Source organism: Triticum urartu, chromosome 3A (assembly GCF_056163025.1).
Source record: "Triticum urartu cultivar PI428250 chromosome 3A, HENAU_Tu73, whole genome shotgun sequence".
Taxonomy (NCBI): Eukaryota; Viridiplantae; Streptophyta; class Magnoliopsida; order Poales; family Poaceae; genus Triticum; species Triticum urartu.
Window position 1 is genome coordinate 682,560,005 of NC_141875.1, and position 19,958 is coordinate 682,579,962.

The window sequence follows — 19,958 nt, forward strand, 5'->3', positions numbered from 1 at the left end:
CTCATGATGCCACTGTTGGGGAACGTAGCAGAAAACAAAAAAATTTCTACGGTTTCACCAAGATCCATCTATGAGTTCATCTAGCAACGATTAATCGGATGTATCTACATACCTTTGTAGATCGCGAGCGGAAGCGTTCAAAGAACGGGGATGAGGTAGTCGAACACGACGTGATCCAAATCACCGAAGATCTTAGCACCAAACGGACGGTGCCTCCGCGTTCAACACACGTACGGTCAGCGTAACGTCTCCTTCTTCTTGATCCAGCAAGAGGGAAGGAGAGGTTGAGGAAGATGGCTCCAGCAGCAGCACGACGGCGTGGTGGTGATGGAGCTGCAGTACTCCGTCAGGGCTTCGCCAAGCGCTATGGAGGAGGAGGAAGTGTTGGAGAGGGAGAAGGAGGCAACCAAAGGCGTGTCACAAGAGCCCTCCTTCCCCCACTATATATAGGAGGGCCAAGGGGGGGCGCCGGCCCTAGGAGATCCAATCTCCTAGGGTGGGGCGGCGGCCAAGGGGGGTTTCCCTCCCCCCCAAGGCACCTAGGAGGTGCCTTCCCCTCCTAGGACTCTTTCCCCTTGTAACCCTAGGCGCATGGGCCTCTTGGGGCTGGTGCCCTTGGCCCATGTAGGCCAAGGCGCACCCCCTACAGCCCATGTGGCCTCCCGGGACAGGTGGCCCCACCCGGTGGACCCCCGGGACCCTTCCGGTGGTCCCGGTACAATACCGATTACCCCGAAACTTGTCCCGATGGCCGAAACAGGACTTCCCATATATAAATCTTTACCTCCAGACCATTCCGGAACTCCTCGTGACGTCCGGGATCTCATCCGGGACTCCGAACAACATTCGGGTTACTGCGTATACATATCCCTACAACCCTAGCGTTACCGAACCTTAAGTGTGTAGACCCTACGGGTTCGGGAGACATGTAGACATGACCGAGACGAGTCTCCTGTCAATAACCAACAGCGGGATCTGGATACCCATGTTGGCTCCCACATGCTCCATGATGATCTCATCGGATGAACCACGATGTCGAGGATTCAATCATCCCCGTATACAATTCCCTTTGTCAATCGGTATGTTACTTGCCCGAGATTCGATCGTCGGTATCCCAATACCTCGTTCAATCTCGTTACCGGCAAGTCACTTTACTCGTACCGCAATGCATGATCCCGTGACCAGACACTTGGTCACTTTGAGCTCATTATGATGATGCATTACCGAGTGGGCCCAGTGATACCTCTCCGTCATACGGAGTGACAAATCCCAGTCTCGATCCGTGTCAACCCAACAGACACTTTCGGAGATACCTGTAGTGCACCTTTATAGTCACCCAGTTACGTTGTGACATTTGGTACACCCAAAGCACTCCTACGGTATCCGGGAGTTACACGATCTCATGGTCAAAGGAAAAGATACTTGACATTGGACAAGCTCTAGCAAACGAACTACACGATCTTGCGCTATGCTTAGGAATGGGTCTTGTCCATCACATCGTTCTCCTAATGATGTGATCCCGTTATCAATGACATCCAATGTCCATAGCCAGGAAACCATGACTATCTGTTGATCAACGAGCTAGTCAACTAGAGGCTTACTAGGGACATGTTGGTGTCTGTTATTCACACATGTATTACGATTTCCGGATAATACAATTATAGCATGCATAAAGACAATTATCATGAACAAAGAAATATAATAATAATGCTTTTATTATTGCCTCTAGGGCATATTTCCAACAATGGCGCCCATCCATCCATCCATCCATCCATCTCTCCATCCACATCCATCCATCCATCCATCTATCTACAGAAAAAAGGAAAGAAAAAGATCCCCACCCGTGATGACCCACAAGTATAGGGGATCTATCATAGTCCTTTCGATAAGTAAGAGTGTCGAACCCAACGAGGAGCAGAAGGAAATGATAAGCGGTTTCCAGCAAGATATTCTCTGCAAGTACTGAAATAAGTGGTAACAGATAGTTTTGTGATAGGATAATTTGTAACGAGCAACAAGCAACAAAAGTAAATAAAGTGCAGTAAAGTGGCCCAATCCTTTTTGTAGCAAAGGATAAGACTGGACAAACTCTTATATAGAGAAAAGCGCTCCCGAGGACACATGTGAATATCGTCAAGCTAGTTATCATCACGCTCATATGATTCGCGTCTGGTACTTTGATAATTTGGTATGTGGGTGGGCCAGTGATTGGGTACTGTCCTTACTTGGACAAGCATCCCACTTATTATTAACCTCTATTGCAAGCATCCACAACTACAACAAAAGTATTAAGGTAAACCTAACCATAGCATGAAACATATGGATCCAAATCAGCCCCTTACGAAGCAACGCATAAACTAGGGTTTAAGCTTCTGTCACTCTAGCAACCCATCATCTACTTATTACTTCCATATGCCTTCCTCTAGGCCCAAATAATGGTGAAGTGTCATGTATTCGACGTTCACATAACACCACTAGAGGAGAGACAACCTACATCTCATCAAAATATTGAACGAATACCAAATTCACATGACTACTAATAGCAAGACTTCTCCCATGTCCTCAGGAACAAATGTAACTACTCACAAAGCATATTCATGTTCATAACCAGAGGGGTATTAATATGCATAAAGGATCTGAACATATGATCTTCCACCAAATAAACCAACTAGCATCAACTACAAGGAGTAATTAACACTACTAGCACCAATCCCGGACTTGGAGACAAGAATTGGATACAAGAGATGAACTAGGGTTTTCAGAGGAGATGGTGCTGATGAAGATGTTGATGGAGATTGCCCTCCCCGATGAGAGGAGCGTTGGTGATGACGATGGCGATGATTTCCCCCTCCTAGAGGGAAGTTTCCCCGCCAGAACAGCTCCGCCAGAGCCCTAGATTGGTTCCACCAAGGTTCTTTCTCGTGGCGGCGGAGTTTCGTCTGAGAAGATGGCTTATGATTTTTTTTCTCATCGAAAGACTTCATATAGCAGAAGATGGCCACCGGAGGGCCACCAGGGGCCCACGAGGTAGGGGGCGCGCCCCCACCGTCGTGGGCAGGGTGTGGCCCCCCTGGTGAACTTCTTGCGCTTAGTATTTTTTATATATTCTGAAAATGTCTTCCATGAAGTTTCAGGACTTTTGGACCTGTGCAGAATAGGTCTCTAATATTTGCTCCTTTTCCAGCCCAGAATCCCAGATGCCGGCATTCTCCCTCTTTATGCAAACCTTGTAAAATAAGAGAGAATAGGCATAAGTATTGTGACATAGTGTGTAATAACAGCCCATAATGCAATAAATAAAGATATAAAAGCATGATGCAAAATGGACGTATCAACTCCCCCTAGCTTAGACCTCGCTTGTCCTCAAGCGAAAGCCGAAATCGAAAAATATGTCCACATGTTTAGAGATAGAGGTGTCGATAAAAAAATACGGACATGAGGGCATCATGATCATTCTTAGAACAACAACTTGTATAATTCTTGTCATATAATCTCTTATGCTAGAGTAATAATTCAATCACAATTTCAAGTATGAATCGTAAACTTCATTGAAAACTAACAAACTATAATCTCAGTCATTGGAGCAATTGCAATTTATCATAACATAGGAAATAGTCAATGTATAAGAGCTTTTCAGCAAGTCCACATACTCAACTATCATATAGTCTTTCACAATTGCTGACACTCACACAATACTTATGGGTATGGAGTTTTAATCGGACACAGAGAAAGATAGGGGCTTATAGTTTTGCCTCCCAACGTTTTACCTCAAGGGTAATGTCAACAATAATAGTTCATGAAAACTCACATCCAATTAGCCATATATACCAGGATCTTTCCAACATACTGTGCTTGCCAAAGGATACAATGCAAAAAGGAAGGGTGAAGATCACCATGACTCTTATGCAAGGTAGGAGATAAAAGTAAAAGATAGGCCCTTCGTAGAGGGAAGCAGAGGTTGTCATGCGCTTTTATGGTTGGATGCACAAAATCTTAATGCGAAAGAACGTCACTTTATATTTCCACTTGTGATATGCACCTTTATTATGCAGTATGTCTCTTTTATTTCTTCCATATCACACGATCGTATAAAGCTTATTTTCTCCCACACTAATAAGTCATACATATTTAGAGAGCAATTTTTATTGCTTGCACTGATGACAACTTACTTGGAGGATCTTACTCAATGCATAGGTAGATATGGTGGACTCTCATGGCAAAACTGGTTTAAGGGTATTTGAAAGCACAAGTAGTATCTCTACTTGGTGTGATGAATTTGGCTAGCATGAGGGGGAAAGGCAAGCTCAACCATGTTGGATGATCCATGACAATATAATTTATCTCAGATGTAAGAAAACATAACCCATTATGTTGTCTTCCTTGTCCAACGTCAACTCTTTAGCATGTCATATTTTAATGAGTGCTCACAATCATAAAGGATGTCCAAGATAGTATATTTATATTTGAAGACCTCCCTTTCTTTATTACTTTCTATTAATTGCAACGATGACCAAAACTATGTTTGTCAACTCTAAACAACTTTTATTCATCATACTTTTTCTATGTGAGCTCATTACTCTCCACAAGATCCACATGATCTCTTTGTTTCTTTTTATTTCTTTCTCTTTTCTTTTGTTCCCTTAGGATCATGGCAAAATAATCAAGCCCTTGACTCAACACCAATCTTTATTATATAGCTCACAGACTCGATTACATAGAGGAATTATAAAGCAAAACTCACGACTAGATCATAATAAGAACTTTTATTCTAATAGATCAAGATATTACCAAAAGGATCGAACTAAGAAAAACGGTAAAGATAAAAGTGATGGTGATACGATACCGGGGCACTCCCCCAAGCTTGGCAGTTGCCCAGATACTCAATTCTTCTTTGTTGGTGGAGAAGGTGATGGTTTTGTTGATGGCGTAGGCTTGTCGTCCTTCTTCCAAGGCATAGGCTCACCATCATAGAAGGATGATCGAGTCTCCTGAAACCTCAAATCTGCAGCCAAACTCATCCTCTTGAATCTATATTCATACTCACAGTTTTGATTTTGCAGGTCATAGATCTGGGCTTGGAGGTGCTCGTTTTTCTCATGAAGCTTGAAGATGGCCTCCCCAATGTCCTTGACGTCCAGCTTGTGGTTGTTGATGAACTCCGTGATCATAATGTGATTGGAATCGAGACCATACTCCACCATCTCCTGACACTTGAAAATTTCTTGCTCCAATGCCTCGAGCCTTGCCTCCGTGCTTCCTGTCTTCCTTGGTCCCTCAGCATCGCGGATGTGCAACAACCCCTCATGCATCTCAATGGTTTGAGGGTGTTGCAGCACTTCTGCGAGGTAGGGGTTGATGACCTTCTCGAAGAACTGGTCCTTGGGGGCGCTTGAAGACGACATGACGACCTGGATCTGTTAGAAAAACAGCTCGAAACAAAACAGGAGATTTTTGCGTGATACGGGAGTCAAAACCTCCGGGAGATTATATAATGAATTTTTACCGACCAAAATACGTGTCGTGTATGAAAACGGAGTCCGGAGAGCACACGAGGTGCCCACGAGGTAGGGGGGCGCGCCCAGTAGGGTAGGGCGCGCCCTCCACCCTCGTCGAGGCCTCGTGTCCTTCCCGGACTGCTTCTTATTTTTCTATTTTTCTAAATATTCCAAAACGGAGAAATATTGTCTTAAAAACTGTATTGGAGTCGGTTCACTTACCGTACCACATACCTATTCCTTTTCGGAGTCTGAAACGTTCTGGAAAGTGTCCCTTATGTATTCCTCCGGGGTTATGATTTCAATAACATTGGTTTCAACATTTAGGGGATTACCTGAGATAAAATGTTTAATTCTTTGACCGTTCGCCACCTTCGGATTTGTGCCTTCGAAGTTGTTGATTTTTATGGCACCGGAACGATAGACCTCCTTGATACCGTAAGGACCTTCCCATTTAGAGGGAAGTTTTCCTGCAAAAAAATCTTAAACGAGAGTAGTATAGCAATACATAATCACCTACATTAAACTCATGCTTTTGTATCCTTTTATCATGCCATCTTTTAACTTTTTCTTTAAACAACTTGGCATTTTCGCAGGCTTGGGTTCTCCATTCATCGAGTGAGCTAATATCAAATAACCTCTTCTCACTGGCAAGTTTAAAATCATAGTTGAGCTCTTTAATAGCCCAATATGCCTTTTTTCTCGTTCAAGAGGTAAGTGACATGCTTTTCCATAAACCATTTTATACGGAGACATACCCATAGGATTTTTATATGCAGTTCTATAGGCCCATAATGCATCATCAAGTTTCTTGGACCAATTCTTTCTAGATTTATTAACAGTCTTTTGCAAAATTAATTTGAGCTCTCTATTACTCAATTCTACTAGCAAGCATTTTACGGAAAGCACCATGAATAAAATGTGAACCACCATCAGTCATTAAATATCTAGGGACTCCAAATCTTGGAAAAATAACTTCTTTAAGCATTTTAATAGAAGTGTTATGATCAACACTACTAGTTGGAATAGCTTCTACCCACTTAGTAACGTAATCAACAGCAACTAAAATATGTGTATATCCATTAGAGGAAGGAAAAGGTCCCATATAGTCAAAGCCCCAAACATCAAATGGTTCAATAACGAGTGAACAGTTCATAGGCATTTCTTGACATCTACTAATATTACCATTTCTTTGACATTCATCACAAGATAAAACAAACTTACGGGCATCCTTGAAGAGAGTAGGCCAATAAAAACCAGATTGCAATACCTTATGTGCAGTCCTATCACCAGCATGGTGTCCTTCATAAGCTTCGGAGTGACACTTGCGTAGGATCTGTTCCTGTTCATGCTCAGGTACACAACGTCTAATAACACCATCTACTCCTTCTTTATAAAGATGTGGGTCATCCCAAAAGTAATGCCTCAAATCATAGAAGAACTTTTTCTTTTGCTGGTATGTGAAACTAGGTGGTATAAACTTAGCAACAATGTAATTAGCATAATCAGCATACCATGGAGCAGTATGAGAAGCATTTATGACATTTAATTTCTCATCAGGAAAGCTATCATCAATAGGTAGTGGGTCATCAAGCACATTTTCTAACCTAGACAAGTTGTCTGCAACGGGGTTCTCAGCTCCCTTTCCATCAACAATATGTAAGTCAAATTCTTGTAGCAAGAGAACCCATCTAATAAGTCTAGGTTTAGCATCTTTCTCTTTTCCATAAGATATTTAATAGCAGCATGATCAGTGTGAATAGTTACTTTAGAATCAACAATATAAGGTCTGAACTTATCACAAGCAAATACAACTGCTAAGAATTCTTTTTCAGTAGTAGCATAATTTCTTTGAGCATTGTCTAGGGTTTTACTAGCATATTGAATAACATTTAATTTCTTATGAACTCTTTGCCCTAGAACAGCACCTACAGCATAATCACTAGCATCACACATAATTTCAAAGGGTAAATTCCAATCAGGTGGCTGAACAATAGGTGCAGAGTTTAATGCTTTCTTAAGTATTTCAAATGATTCTACACAATCATCATCAAAGACAAATGGTATATCTTTTCGTAATAAATTAGTCAGAGGCCGAGAAATTTTTGAGAAGTCCTTAATGAACCTCCTATAAAATCCGGCGTGACCAAGAAAACTTCTTATACCTTTGATGTCCTTGGGACATGGCATCTTCTCAATAGCATCAACCTTGGCTTTATCAACCTCAATACCTCTTTCGGAAACTTTATGCCCCAAGACAATACCTTCATTAACCATAAAGTGGCACTTTTCCCAATTCAAGACAAGATTAGTTTCTTCACATCTCTGCAAAACTCGATCAAGGTTGCTTAAGCAATCATCAAAAGAAGATCCATAGACGGAGAAATCGTCCATGAAAACCTCACAAATCTTTTCACAAAAGTCTGAGAATATAGCCATCATGCATCTTTGAAAGGTAGCAGGTGCATTACATAAACCAAAAGGCATACTCTATAAGCAAAAGTACCAAAAGGTCAAGTAAAAGTAGTCTTTGATTGATCTTTGGCTGACACAAGTATTTGAGAGAAACCAGAATAACCATCTAGAAAGCAAAAATGTGTATGTTTGGATAATCTTTCTAGCATTTGATCGATAAAAGGTAAGGGGTAATGATCCTTTTTAGTGGCCTTATTTAATTTGCGGAAATCAATTACCATCCTATAACCTGTAATAATTCTTCGAGGAATCAATTCATCTTTATCATTAGGAACGACAGTAATACCTCCCTTCTTAGGGACACAATGGACAGGACTTACCCACTGACTATCAGCAACGGGATAGATTATACCTGCCTCAAGGAGCTTTAGTATTTCCTTTCTTACCACTTCTTTCAGTTTAGGATTCAGCCGTCATTGATGATCATGAACTGGTTTAGCATCTTCTTCCAAATTTATTTTATGTTGACATAGAGGGGGACTAATGCCCTTAAGATCATCAAGAGTATACCCAATAGCAGCATGGTGTTTCTTCAGAGTTTTCAATAATCTCTCTTATGCTCTGAAAGGTTAGCACTAATAATAACAGGATATATCTTTTTCTCATCAAGATAAGCATATTTAAGAGTATCAGGTAACGGTTTAAGCTCAAACGCGGGATCACCCTTGGGTGGAGGAGGATCCCCTAGGATTTCAACAGGCAAATTGTGTTTCAGAATAGGTTCCTGTTTAAAGAATACTTCATCTATTTCCCTTCTTTCATTCATAAACATATCATTTTAATGGTCTAGCAAATATTGTTCTAAAGGATCACTAGGAGGTATGGCAATGGAAGCAAGACCAATAATTTCATCCTTACTAGGTAATTCTTCTTCACGGTGTTGTCTACTAAATTTAGAGAAATTAAATTCATGAGACATATCATCTAAACCGATAGTAAAAACATCCTTTTTGCAATCTATCTTAGCATTAACAGTGTTTAAGAAGGGTCTACCAAATATAATGGGACAAAAGCTATCTTGTGGGGAACCAAGAACAAGAAAATCAGCAGGATATTTAGTCCCACACAAGACTTCAACATCTCTAACAATTCCCATTGGTGAAATAGTATCTCTATTGGCAAGTTTAATTGTGACATCAATATCTTCTAACTCAACAGGTGCAATATCATGCATGATTTCTCTATATAGGCTAATAGGTATTGCACTAGCACTGGCACTCATATCACATAAGCCATGATAACAATGATATCCTATTTTAACAGAAATAACAGGCATGCCTACCACAGGTCTAGGTTTATCTTTAGCACAAGGTTTAGCAATTCTAGCAGTTTCATCACAGAAATAAATAACATGCCCATCAATATTATCAGACTAGAGATCTTTAACGATAGCAGTATTAGGTTCAACTTTAATTTGCTCAGGAGGTGCATAAGTTTTAATATTGCTTTTACGAACCACAGTTGAAGCTTTAGCATGATCCTTTATCCTGACAGGGAAAGGTGGTTTCTCAACATAGGAAGTAGGAACAATAGGATCATTATAAGTGATAGTCTTTTCTTCAACTTTAATAGGTGCAGCTACTTTTACTTCTATGGGAGGATGATATTTAAACCAATTCTCCTTGGGAAGATCAACATAAGTAGCAAAAGATTCATAGAAATAAGCTACTATCTCAGAGCCAAGTCCATATTTAGTGCTAAATTTACGGAAAATATCGGTATCCATAAAAGATTTAACACAATCAAACCTAGGTATCATACCTGACTCCTTACCTTTGTCGAGGTCCCAATCTTCAGAGTTGTGTTTAATTCTTTCCAATAAATCCCATTTGAATTCAATAGTCTTCATCATAAAAGAGCCAGCACAAGAAGTATCAAGCATGGTGCGATTGCTATCAGAAAGCCGATCATAAAAATTTTGAATAATCATTTCTCTTGAGAGCTCATGATTGGGGCATGAATATAACATTGATTTAAGCCTCCCCCAAGCTTGAGCGATGCTTTCTCCTTCGCGAGGCCAAAAATTATATATATAATTGCGATCACGATGAACAAGATGCATAGGATAAAACTTCTGATGAAATTCCAATTTCAATCGTTTGTAGTTCCATGACCCCATATCATCACGTAGCCTATACCATGTCGATGCATCTCCCTTCAAAGATAAAGGGAAGACCTTCTTCTTAACAACATCTCCGGGTACACCTGCAAGCTTAAATAATCCACAAACTTCATCCACATATATTAGATGCTCATCGGGATGCTTTGTTCCATCTCCTACAAAAGGATTAGCTAGCAGTTTTTATATCATACCCGAAGGAATTTCGAAGCAGACATTTTCATTTCCAGTAGGTTCTGTAGGTTGAGGAGCAACTCTTTGCTCTACTGGTCGGGGTGAAGATACCCCGAACAAGCCCCTTAGAGGATTACTTTCCATAGTAACAAGTGACAGTAAATTTCAGCACACTATATAAATTTTTCTTTACCAAATTCCACCTACCAAAGGCACTTCACTCCCCGGCAACGGCGCCAGAAAAGAGTCTTGATGACCCACAAGTATAGGGGATCTATCGTAGTCCTTTCGATAAGTAAGAGTGTCGAACCCAACGAGGATCAGAAGCAAATGATAAGCGGTTTCCAGCAAGGTATTCTCTGCAAGTACTAAAATAAGTGGTAACAGATAGTTTTGTGATAGGATAATTTGTAACGAGCAACAAGTAACAAAAGTAAATAAAGTGCAGCAAAGTGTCCCAATCCTTTTTGTAGCAAAGGACAAGCCTGGACAAACTCTTATATAGAGAAAAGCGCTCCCAAGGACACATGGGAATATCGTCAAGCTAGTTTTCATCACGCTCATATGATTCGCGTTCGGTACTTTGATAATTTGGTATGTGGGTGGACCGGTGCTTGGGTACTGTCCTTACTTGGACAAGCATCCCACTTATGATTAACCTCTATTGCAAGCATCCGCAACTACAACAAAAGTATTAAGGTAAACCTAACCATAGCATGAAACATATGGATCCAAATCAGCCCCTTACGAAGCAACACGTAAACTAGGGTTTAAGCTTCTGTCACTCTAGCAACCCATCATCTACTTATTACTTCCCAATGCCTTCCTCTAGGCCCAAATAATGGTGAAGTGTCATGTAGTCGACGTTCACATAACACCACTAGAGGAGAGACAACATACATCTCATCAAAATATCAAACGAATACAAAATTCACATGACTACTAATAGCAAGACTTCTCCCATGTCCTCAGGAACAAATGTAACTACTCACAAAGCATATTCATGTTCATAATCAGAGGGGTATTAATACGCATAAAGGATCTGAACATATGATCTTCCACCAAATAAACCAACTAGCATCAACTACAAGGAGTAATTAACACTACTAGCAACCTACTAGCACCAATCCCGGACTTGGAGACAAGAATTGGATACAAGAGATGAACTAGGGTTTTGAGAGGAGATGGTGCTGATGAAGATGTTGATGGAGATTGCCCTCTCCCGATGAGAGGAGCGTTGGTGATGACGATGGTGATGATTTCCCCCTCCCGGAGGGAAGTTTCCCCGGCAGAGCAGCTCCGCCAGAGCCCTAGATTGGTTCCGCCAAGGTTCCGCCTCATGGCGGCGGAGTTTCGTCCGAGAAAATGGCTTATGATTTTTTTTCTCATCGAAAGACTTCATATAGCAGAAGATGGCCACCGGAGGGCCACCAGGGGGCCCACGAGGTAGGGGGCGCGCCCAGGGGGTAGCACGCGCCCCCACCCTCGTGGACAGGGTGTGGCCCCCCTAGTGAACTTCTTGCGCTTAGAATTTTTTATATATTCTGAAAACGTCTTCCGTGAAGTTTCAGGACTTTTGGAGCTGTGCAGAATAGGTCTCTAATATTTGCTCTTTTTCCAGCCTAGAATCCCAGCTGCCGGCATTCTCCCTCTTTATGCAAACCTTGTAAAATAAGAGAGAATAGGCATAAGTTTGTGACATAATGTGTAATAACAGCCCATAATGCAATAAATATCGATATAAAAGCATGTTGCAAAATGGACGTATCAACCCGCAGCCCAAACCCTAGTTTAGATCCCCCATCGCACCCCTCCTCACTCGCCGCCGCTGCCACCTCCTCCCCGTCCCCTGCACCACTCCTCGTCGCCAACCTACGGCGCCCGATGCCGCCCGATTCCGGCACCGTCCGACGGCGCCCGATACCCCCCCACCGCTCCATCCTCCCCATCGACCAAATCGACCGCGCCCTCCCACCCACACATCACTGCCGCCACCTACCGTCCCGTCTGACCTCGCCGCCGCTACCCACCGCCCCGTCTGACCTCATCGCCGGCCGGCCCTCCCGCTCTCTCCCCCCCATAGCCACCGGCCCCTCCCTCTCCTCCCATCAGAAGAGAAGAGGGGCCTCTGTTTGTACGAGGGGACGGTTGCGTCTCGTCCTCGCGCGGATCGAGCCAGACGCGCGTCGTCGTCAAGAGCTAGAGACGCCATGGGAGTGCAGATCGAGGCGGGATCCTTCTGTTGGGGAACGTAGTAATTTCAAAAAAATTTCCTACGCACACGCAAGATCATGGTGATGCATAGCAACGAGAGGGGAGAGTGTGATCTATGTACCCTTGTAGACCGACAGCGGAAGCGTTAGCACAACACGGTTGATGTAGTCGTACGTCTTCACGGCCCGACCGATCAAGCATCGAAACTACGGCACCTCCGAGTTCTAGCACACGTTCAGCTCGATGACGATCCCCGGACTCCGATCCAGCAAAGTGTCGTGGAAGAATTCCGTCAGCACGACGGCGTGGTGACGATCTTGATGTACTACCATCGCAGGGCTTCGCCTAAGCACCGCTACAATATTATCGAGGATTATGGTGGAAGGGGGCACCGCACACGGCTAAGAATATGATCACGTGGATCAACTTGTGTGTCTAGGGGTGCCCCCTGCCTCCGTATATAAAGGTACAAGGGGGAGGTGCGGCCGGCCAGGAGGATGGCGCGCCAGGAGGAGTCCTACTCCCACCGGGAGTAGGATTCCCCCCCTTTCCTAGTTGGAATAGGATTCGGGAAGGGGGAAAGAGGAGAGAGAGAAGGAAGGGGGGGGGCGTCGCCCCCCTCTCCTTGTCCTATTCGGACTAGGGGGGAGGGGCGCGCGGCCCAGCCCTGGCCACCTCTCCTCTCTTCCACTAAAGCCCACTAAGGCCCATATACCTCCCGGGGGGTTCCGGTAACCTCCCGGTACTCCGGTAAAATCCTGATTTCACCCGGAACACTTCCGATATCCAAATATAGGCTTCCAATATATCAATCTTTATGTCTCGACCATTTCGAGACTCCTCGTCATGTCCGTGATCACATCCGGGACTCCGAACAAACTTCGGTACATCAAAATGCATAAACTCATAATATAACTATCATCAAAACCTTAAGCGTGCGGACCCTACGGGTTCGAGAACAATGTAGACATGACCGAGACACGTCTCCGGTCAATAACCAATAGCGGAACCTGGATGCTCATATTGGTTCCCACATATTCTACGAAGATCTTTATCGGTCAGACCGCATAACAACATATGTTGTTCCCTTTGTCATCGGTATGTTACTTGCCCAAGGTTCGATCGTCGGTATCTCAATACCTAGTTCAATCTCGTTACCGGCAAGTCTCTTTACTTGTTTCGTAATACATCATCTCGCAACTAACGCATTAGTTGCAATGCTTGCAAGGCTTATGTGATGTGCATTACCGAGAGGGCCCAGAGATACCTCTCCGACAATCGGAGTGACAAATCCTAATCTCGAAATACGCCAACCCAACATTTACCTTTGGAGATACCTGTAGAGCTCCTTTATAATCACCCAGTTACGTTGTGACGTTTGGTAGCACACAAAGTGTTCCTCCGGCAAACGGGAGTTGCATAATCTCATAGTCATAGGAACATGTATAAGTCATGAAGAAAGCAATAGCAACATACTAAACGATCGGGTGCTAAGCTAATGGAATGGGTCATGTCAATCACATCATTCTCCTAATGATGTGATCCTGTTAATCAAATGGCAACACATGTCTATGGTTAGGAAACATAACCATCTTTGATTAACGAGCTAGTCAAGTAGAGGCATACTAGTGACACTTTGTTTGTCTATGTATTCACACATGTATTATGTTTCCGGTTAATACAATTTTAGCATGAATAATAAACATTTATCATGAAATAAGGAAATAAATAATAACTTTATTATTGCCTCTAGGGCATATTTACTTCACCTTCTTCCTCCGTCTGCTTCTGCTCTCTCGCCCATCTTCTCCCCATCCCTTCCATTCCCTCCCGCTGCTGCTAGATTTGGGGGTGGGGAGAGAGCCATGCCAATGTCGATGTCGGTTGGCTGATTTGGTTCTTTGCTCCCCAGGTGGCCTCCGCGTATCTCCTTCGCCCGCTCGAGCCATAGAAGCATGGGCGCGAACGGCCCTGTTAGCAGCACCGCCGCCTCATCATCCTCTTTGCCGGCCACTGGTGGCTGCGGCGGCGGCGTGGCCCAGAAGCCGTGGCTGTTCGTCGGGCTCGGGAACCCCGGCAAGATGTACAAGGGGACCCGCCACAACGTAAGATTCCGGCGCTCCATCTTTCTGGATCACGCTTTGCTTGTCTTCTAAGGAGCTGTGCGTTTTCAGCTGGTAGCCCTGTCGACTGTCCAAGTTAATCATGATGCAATTCATAAATCCTACTAGTAATTGCTAGAAATTACTGCAATTTTCTGAAGCCGATTTAACTATGTCTACAAACACTGATGTTGCGTGGCTGGAAAGGCTAAGTAGGCTTGATGCTAAGCTCTTCGCCAGGGTAAAGGTGTTATATTTTTAGTTGCTTGATACTACAAACTCTTGGCTTTCAGTTAACTGCGTACTGTCCCGATTAGTGTGATTAGTTGAACTATACTTTGGATTATAGTATGTCACTATTATATCCTGTTGGTAATCATTATGTTGTTGCATACAGGTTGACGAGATGGGGTTCAGACGCCCCAGCAAGATCCAGGTCGTCACGCTTCCCATGATCCTCACGTTGCCCTACAAGAACCTCGTAGCCCAGGCGCACAACGACTCTGGCAAGACCACCTGCTTCGTCCTCGGCATGCTTAGCCGCGTCGACCCCAGCCTCAGGACTCCCCAGGCCATCTGCATCTGCCCTACCAAGGAGCTTGCGCAGCAGGTCCCTCTCTCATCTCATCTAGTTACTGAATACTCCTCTAACTGCTATTTTCCACCTGTAATCTGATTATTAATGTACCCAAATGTTAATTGGACCACCTGTCTAGTATAGGACAAGTCAGTGAATGCTAGTATGTGTTTTACTAAATTCATCAGATAGTTAACTCACTGTGAGATGTCCACTCTTGTTTTCTTAATTCATCAGATAGCAGGAAATTCCGCCCTGCTTTGTCGAACTGTTTCTGACCATGTTTGCCCGCATTGCGTGTTCTGTGCAGGTGTTGATGCAGGCAGATCTGTTCCTGAACAAGCTGACCAGCGTGTGCGAGAGGAGCACGGAGAAGGGCTCTATGTGGGTCACCATGAAGCGATGTGAGAGACCCCCTACCCTTATAGCTGGTTCGTGTGGTGTGGGTTGTAGATTTGATGGGTTCAGCAACTCTGATGTGACGAGTTGTTCGATGTGCGCAGCGTCGATGAAGTGTCAGGCTAGGTTGAAGAAGATGGCGAGTAAGGGGGAGCCTGTTGAGTACCGGTGCCTGGTCTGCGCCACTGATGGCAAGAGGAACATCTCCACCTCGGTATTATTCACTTTCTCTCTGCTGCTGGTTCGGCATTATGTCTGCTGGATGTGTTTTGCCTTGATTCTGTGCCTGATGGTAATCAGGTTGCCGTTATTTAGCCCCCTTGTGTGCTATGATTGTGAATTATAGATCAGACATTTGCATATTTCCTTCGTGTATCTGCTGTATGAACTGAAACAACTCCAGTTTGCACACATGCTAAATAGAATTTTTGTTGGTTGTTACTTCCAATTGAGGACTGTTTGTTGGTGTTGAGAAATCGATAGGTAGGTCGGTAAATATAATGGAAGAACTTACATTAGATTTTCGTTGGTTTTAGAATGTCTATTTCGTGGTCTTTTCTGATAATGGAAGAACTTATATTAATTTGCTGGTTGTTGGTTTCTATGTACTCCCTCCTTAATTCAAAGCTGAGACTTATTTTTGATCGGAGGGAGTACATGCTTGTAACAGCCTTGAATTAGTCATTTCAGAATTCAGATAGAAACTACCTTTTGGGGAGCCTTCTATTCAGTCATAGCCTTGACATGGTCGACCCTTGACCCTCCATGTTTTTCAGGTACAAAATTGGCCATAGTTCTGTACATGACGTGTTTGGTGCATCTCTTTTCAGGTACGAGATGGCTCTGACCAGAATTGGTCTTGCTAGCATCGCCGTCATGGGGCAGAACCTTGCCCTCAACCTTCTCCCGCTCCCTTTTTGCTCAGGCAGTGGTGCACATCCCGCGCCAGTTCAAGGTGTCGGACTGTTTCCTGAACAGGAAGAAGGACTACAAGGACGTGAGGTTCTCCCAGGTCGTCTCCAACGCGGTCGACATGAAGCTCAGGGATGACCTTGAGAGGCTCAAGAAGATCAGGTATAACGTCGCCGTTCCCTGTTCTTTTTCCCCCTTACTATTGGTTGATATATGACTATGTGTTAGATTCAACTACTGAAGATGCTTGCACTTCATATCAGGACTAGCAGTTTGTGTCTTGCCTGGTAGTATACAGTTTAATTTGCTATTATTAGCTAGGGTTGTTGATAGACTTAATTTTCTGCTGGAAGTCAAATCTCCTAAACACTAGAATGCCTGAAATGTCAGGGTAACAAGTACTAGCCATGTGCTTCATTCTATGTACCGTTCTGGTGTCTGTGCATGTATGGGCTAGCTTTTTGTGTAGAATAGTGAGTTGATGCTTCTTTCTACAGAAATACAGCATGTTAGCTCTATGGATGTTTATTTACCTGCAACTTCTGCCAGCTCTAACTTGGTTATATAACAGTTCAATTCAGTCAAATATTTGGGGTGTTGATACACTACTATGCAAGTTCTATGGTATGTGAGTTCCTTCTATTGCTGCAAGCATTGACACAATATGTCATGTGCAGGGAGCTCCGCATCCGAGTCTCGTCCATCCTCGGCAGCAAGGAGCTGGGCCAAGGGAGCAAGCAGCGCTGCTGGTTACTTGGGGCCAGATCGAGTAAGATGGCGCACCATGGCGTGTGGCGGCCTATTTTGCTTCCAAGAGCAGTACTGTTTATTTGAAATGAGATGTACTCATCTACTGCCTAGTAAACAGTATTGCCTAGTACTGTTTATTTTGCTTCCAAGAGCAGTACTGTTTATTTTGCTTCCATGGCGTGTGGCGGCCTATTTTGAATGATTGTCATGTACTGTGATGTAGTGAGCTGTATGAGTGAAATGAAATTTAATCAAGAGAATTATTGAGTGTTTGCTGTTCAAATGTGTAAACTGGAAATCAGTGAATAAAAAGACCAAATATTCTATTGGACCAAATAATATATGGGCTCTAAAAAGGCTATGGCCCAAATAATAGTGGACTGGAACATTGTTTATTTCTGGAAAACATGAACAAAAAGGCTTAATGAAATGGTCTGCAAAAGTGCTATGGCCCAGAAAATTAAAAGGCCGAATTGTTGGGCTTGGCCCATGAAGCTGACAAAAAATTCATAGGAAAAAATATATAAATGGGCTGAATTAACGGGTTTGGCCTATATAAACATCGAATTGGACCGGGCTGATTCTTATTCACGTCAGCTTGCCACGCTGGATCCTACGTGTCCTCGGGAGACTGCTAGTGACCAAAAATTTGGTCAAAGAACCAACAACCTTTTACAGAAGGTCGTTAATTTCAGTTTACGACCGCCAACTTTTGACCTTCTGTTTTTGGTCAAAAAAAGTCATAAATAAAAATTAATGACCTTTCAACGGTCAATAGTGAGAGTTACAAATTGACATATTTCTTGTAGTGTTTCCATCTCAAACACGAACTAGCAAAGGGGAAAAGTCAAGAGGAGGCGAGAAAAGCGACCAGAGAAGGAAAGAACAATTGAGAGAATGGAGATGGCAAAGAAAAGAAGCTGAGAATCAAAGAACGGAAGTAAGAAGAGGGGGAAAAGAAGAATCTGGAGAGAGAGAGAGGAACAGGGGATAAGACTAGAGCGGCATAACGCCAGACCTACAGCGGCAAAGCGGTGGCAGGGCCTTATGGGAATATATGTACTAGTCTTTGACTAAAAGAAAAAAAACACGAGTTGGCTATCCCTCTCCTGAGTTAAACGGGCCAAGAACGGTACAACCATCCAGACACGTTAAGTTTTTTTTTGAGACAATCCCACGAAACTTTTATTTCAAACCGTCACCACATTTACAGGGACGAAGGAAATCCCGTCGGGCTGGCCTAACCAAACATGGCAGCCTGCCCCTATCCTCAAAGCATGCTTCGCTAGATTGTGAGACTCAAAATTTGACCTTCTAAACTCATGAACTAAATTACAAGAAACAAAGGAAGATAGATAAAGTTTGATCTCTTGGACAATTGCTCCATATGCAGCAGCGCCTCCTTTATGAACTTCTTCGACAACCCCTTTACGATCAGAAACAATATGCACCCGATGCTCGTTCAGGTCCTTGGCTAGCACTATACCTTGTCGTATTCCTAAGGATTCCAATATTGCTGGATCACCAATGGAGGTGTAAACAAAAGCTGAAGCTCCCAGGAATTTACCCGTACCATCTCTGCATAGAGCACCCACTGCACCATACTCACCTCTTCTGCCCACGGCTGCATCAACCGAATATGGCTAATCCTAACTGTTTGCACGCGCAACGCGAATCGGCGCCGTTGCTGGGACATGTGGATGCGAGCAACCGTGGACCATCTGGTCCCACGCAATTACCCCTCTTCCCATTTTCCTCGGGGCATACGGCCGGAATACAATCAAATCGTATCTGCACCATGCCTATGACACCCCGCTCACACGTTCCCTCAATAGCCAGCCAAACTCCTCCTCTCTCTCCGTCATCTCAGATCCAGCCGCCCCTTCCATCTCCTCTTCCACAACCGGCCACCGTCCCAATCTGAAGGTCTCCGACCAGATCAGCCTCCTCCCCACCACGGCGTGCGGCGAGGAGTCCCCGGATCACTCGCCGTCACCCAGTGCGGTGCAGATCTGGTAGTCCGCCCTCACCAAGCATTCGATGCGTTGACGGCTCCTAGCACCAGATACCGCGACGAACGAGCTGTGTTCTGCCTCCTCCGGCTGCCGAGGACCACGGACGCCACTTCGTCTCACCGGCTAGCTCAGCATCAGCACCGACCACTACTCACAGGTAATCCCCCATTACCCGCTTGCCAAATCTAGGAGTTGTATTACTAGGTAATAAGGATTGGGATCGCTTCTTCCTGCTTGCCCATGATTTGTGTTACAGATTGATATGGATTTTGATTGCAGGTGTGCAAAATTGTTGCTACGTCATGGATCTAGTAGCACATGGATCTATCACTTTTGCTCTTGGTCTTGTGTTCTCCAGTGCGTGATGAATTTGTATGATGCGGGTGCTATTCAACTATTCTTCCATTTATTCTGTTTCTTGCTTCTGATTTGATCTTTCTAAACTTGCCTACTTTCAAGGATGATGATGAAATGGAGGCTGGACGACGTCTGCCACACGAGTTAACATGCCAGGCTCCTGACTTACTTTAGTTCATGTCTTCATGACCAGCAAGTTGTCCTGGTTCCTGCATAGATTGTAATTTTGTAGGCAGAATTGTACAAGAACTTTTCGGATGTCCCACTCGTACTTTGCAGAATTTTGACGAAGGACTTGTATGTTTTAACAGAACTCTGTTTTACAGAGTAGACACTCTGAATAAATTGCTAACGAACTTTATTTTTGTA

At 43.8% G+C, this 19,958-nt stretch overlaps 1 protein-coding gene and 1 long non-coding RNA gene across 3 annotated transcripts; both read left to right on the forward strand.

The window, feature by feature from the left end:
• Positions 1 to 14,982: 14,982 nt before the first annotated feature.
• On the forward strand, positions 14,983 to 17,240 carry LOC147981544 (ATP-dependent RNA helicase DBP5-like). The gene is made up of 3 exons (XM_087517150.1): positions 14,983 to 15,189; positions 15,467 to 15,769; positions 17,145 to 17,240. The coding sequence occupies exons 1-3, from the start codon at positions 14,986 to 14,988 to the stop codon at positions 17,238 to 17,240; spliced, it is 603 nt and encodes a 200-aa protein (XP_087373276.1). The 5' UTR covers positions 14,983 to 14,985.
• Positions 17,241 to 18,829: 1,589 nt separating this feature from the next.
• On the forward strand, positions 18,830 to 19,958 carry LOC125549222 (uncharacterized). Of its 2 annotated transcripts, XR_007301280.2 has the most exons (3): positions 18,986 to 19,389; positions 19,512 to 19,604; positions 19,692 to 19,958. It is a non-coding gene; the product is annotated as an uncharacterized LOC125549222 (long non-coding RNA). The 2 variants fall into 2 exon arrangements; XR_015598954.1 differs by having other exon boundaries at positions 18,830 to 19,389; positions 19,512 to 19,958.

What these genes read in the sequence shown, in the direction of transcription:
- LOC147981544 (XM_087517150.1), top strand. Translation starts at nt 14,986, where the DNA reads ATGGGGTTCAGACGCCCCAGCAAGATCCAGGTCGTCACGCTTCCCATG. An exon ending in CCAAGGAGCTTGCGCAGCAG is followed by an intron (nt 15,190 to 15,466) that starts GTCCCTCTCTCA and finishes TGTTCTGTGCAG; the next exon opens with GTGTTGATGCAGGCAGATCT. An exon ending in AGAGGAACATCTCCACCTCG is followed by an intron (nt 15,770 to 17,144) that starts GTATTATTCACT and finishes TGTCATGTGCAG; the next exon opens with GGAGCTCCGCATCCGAGTCT.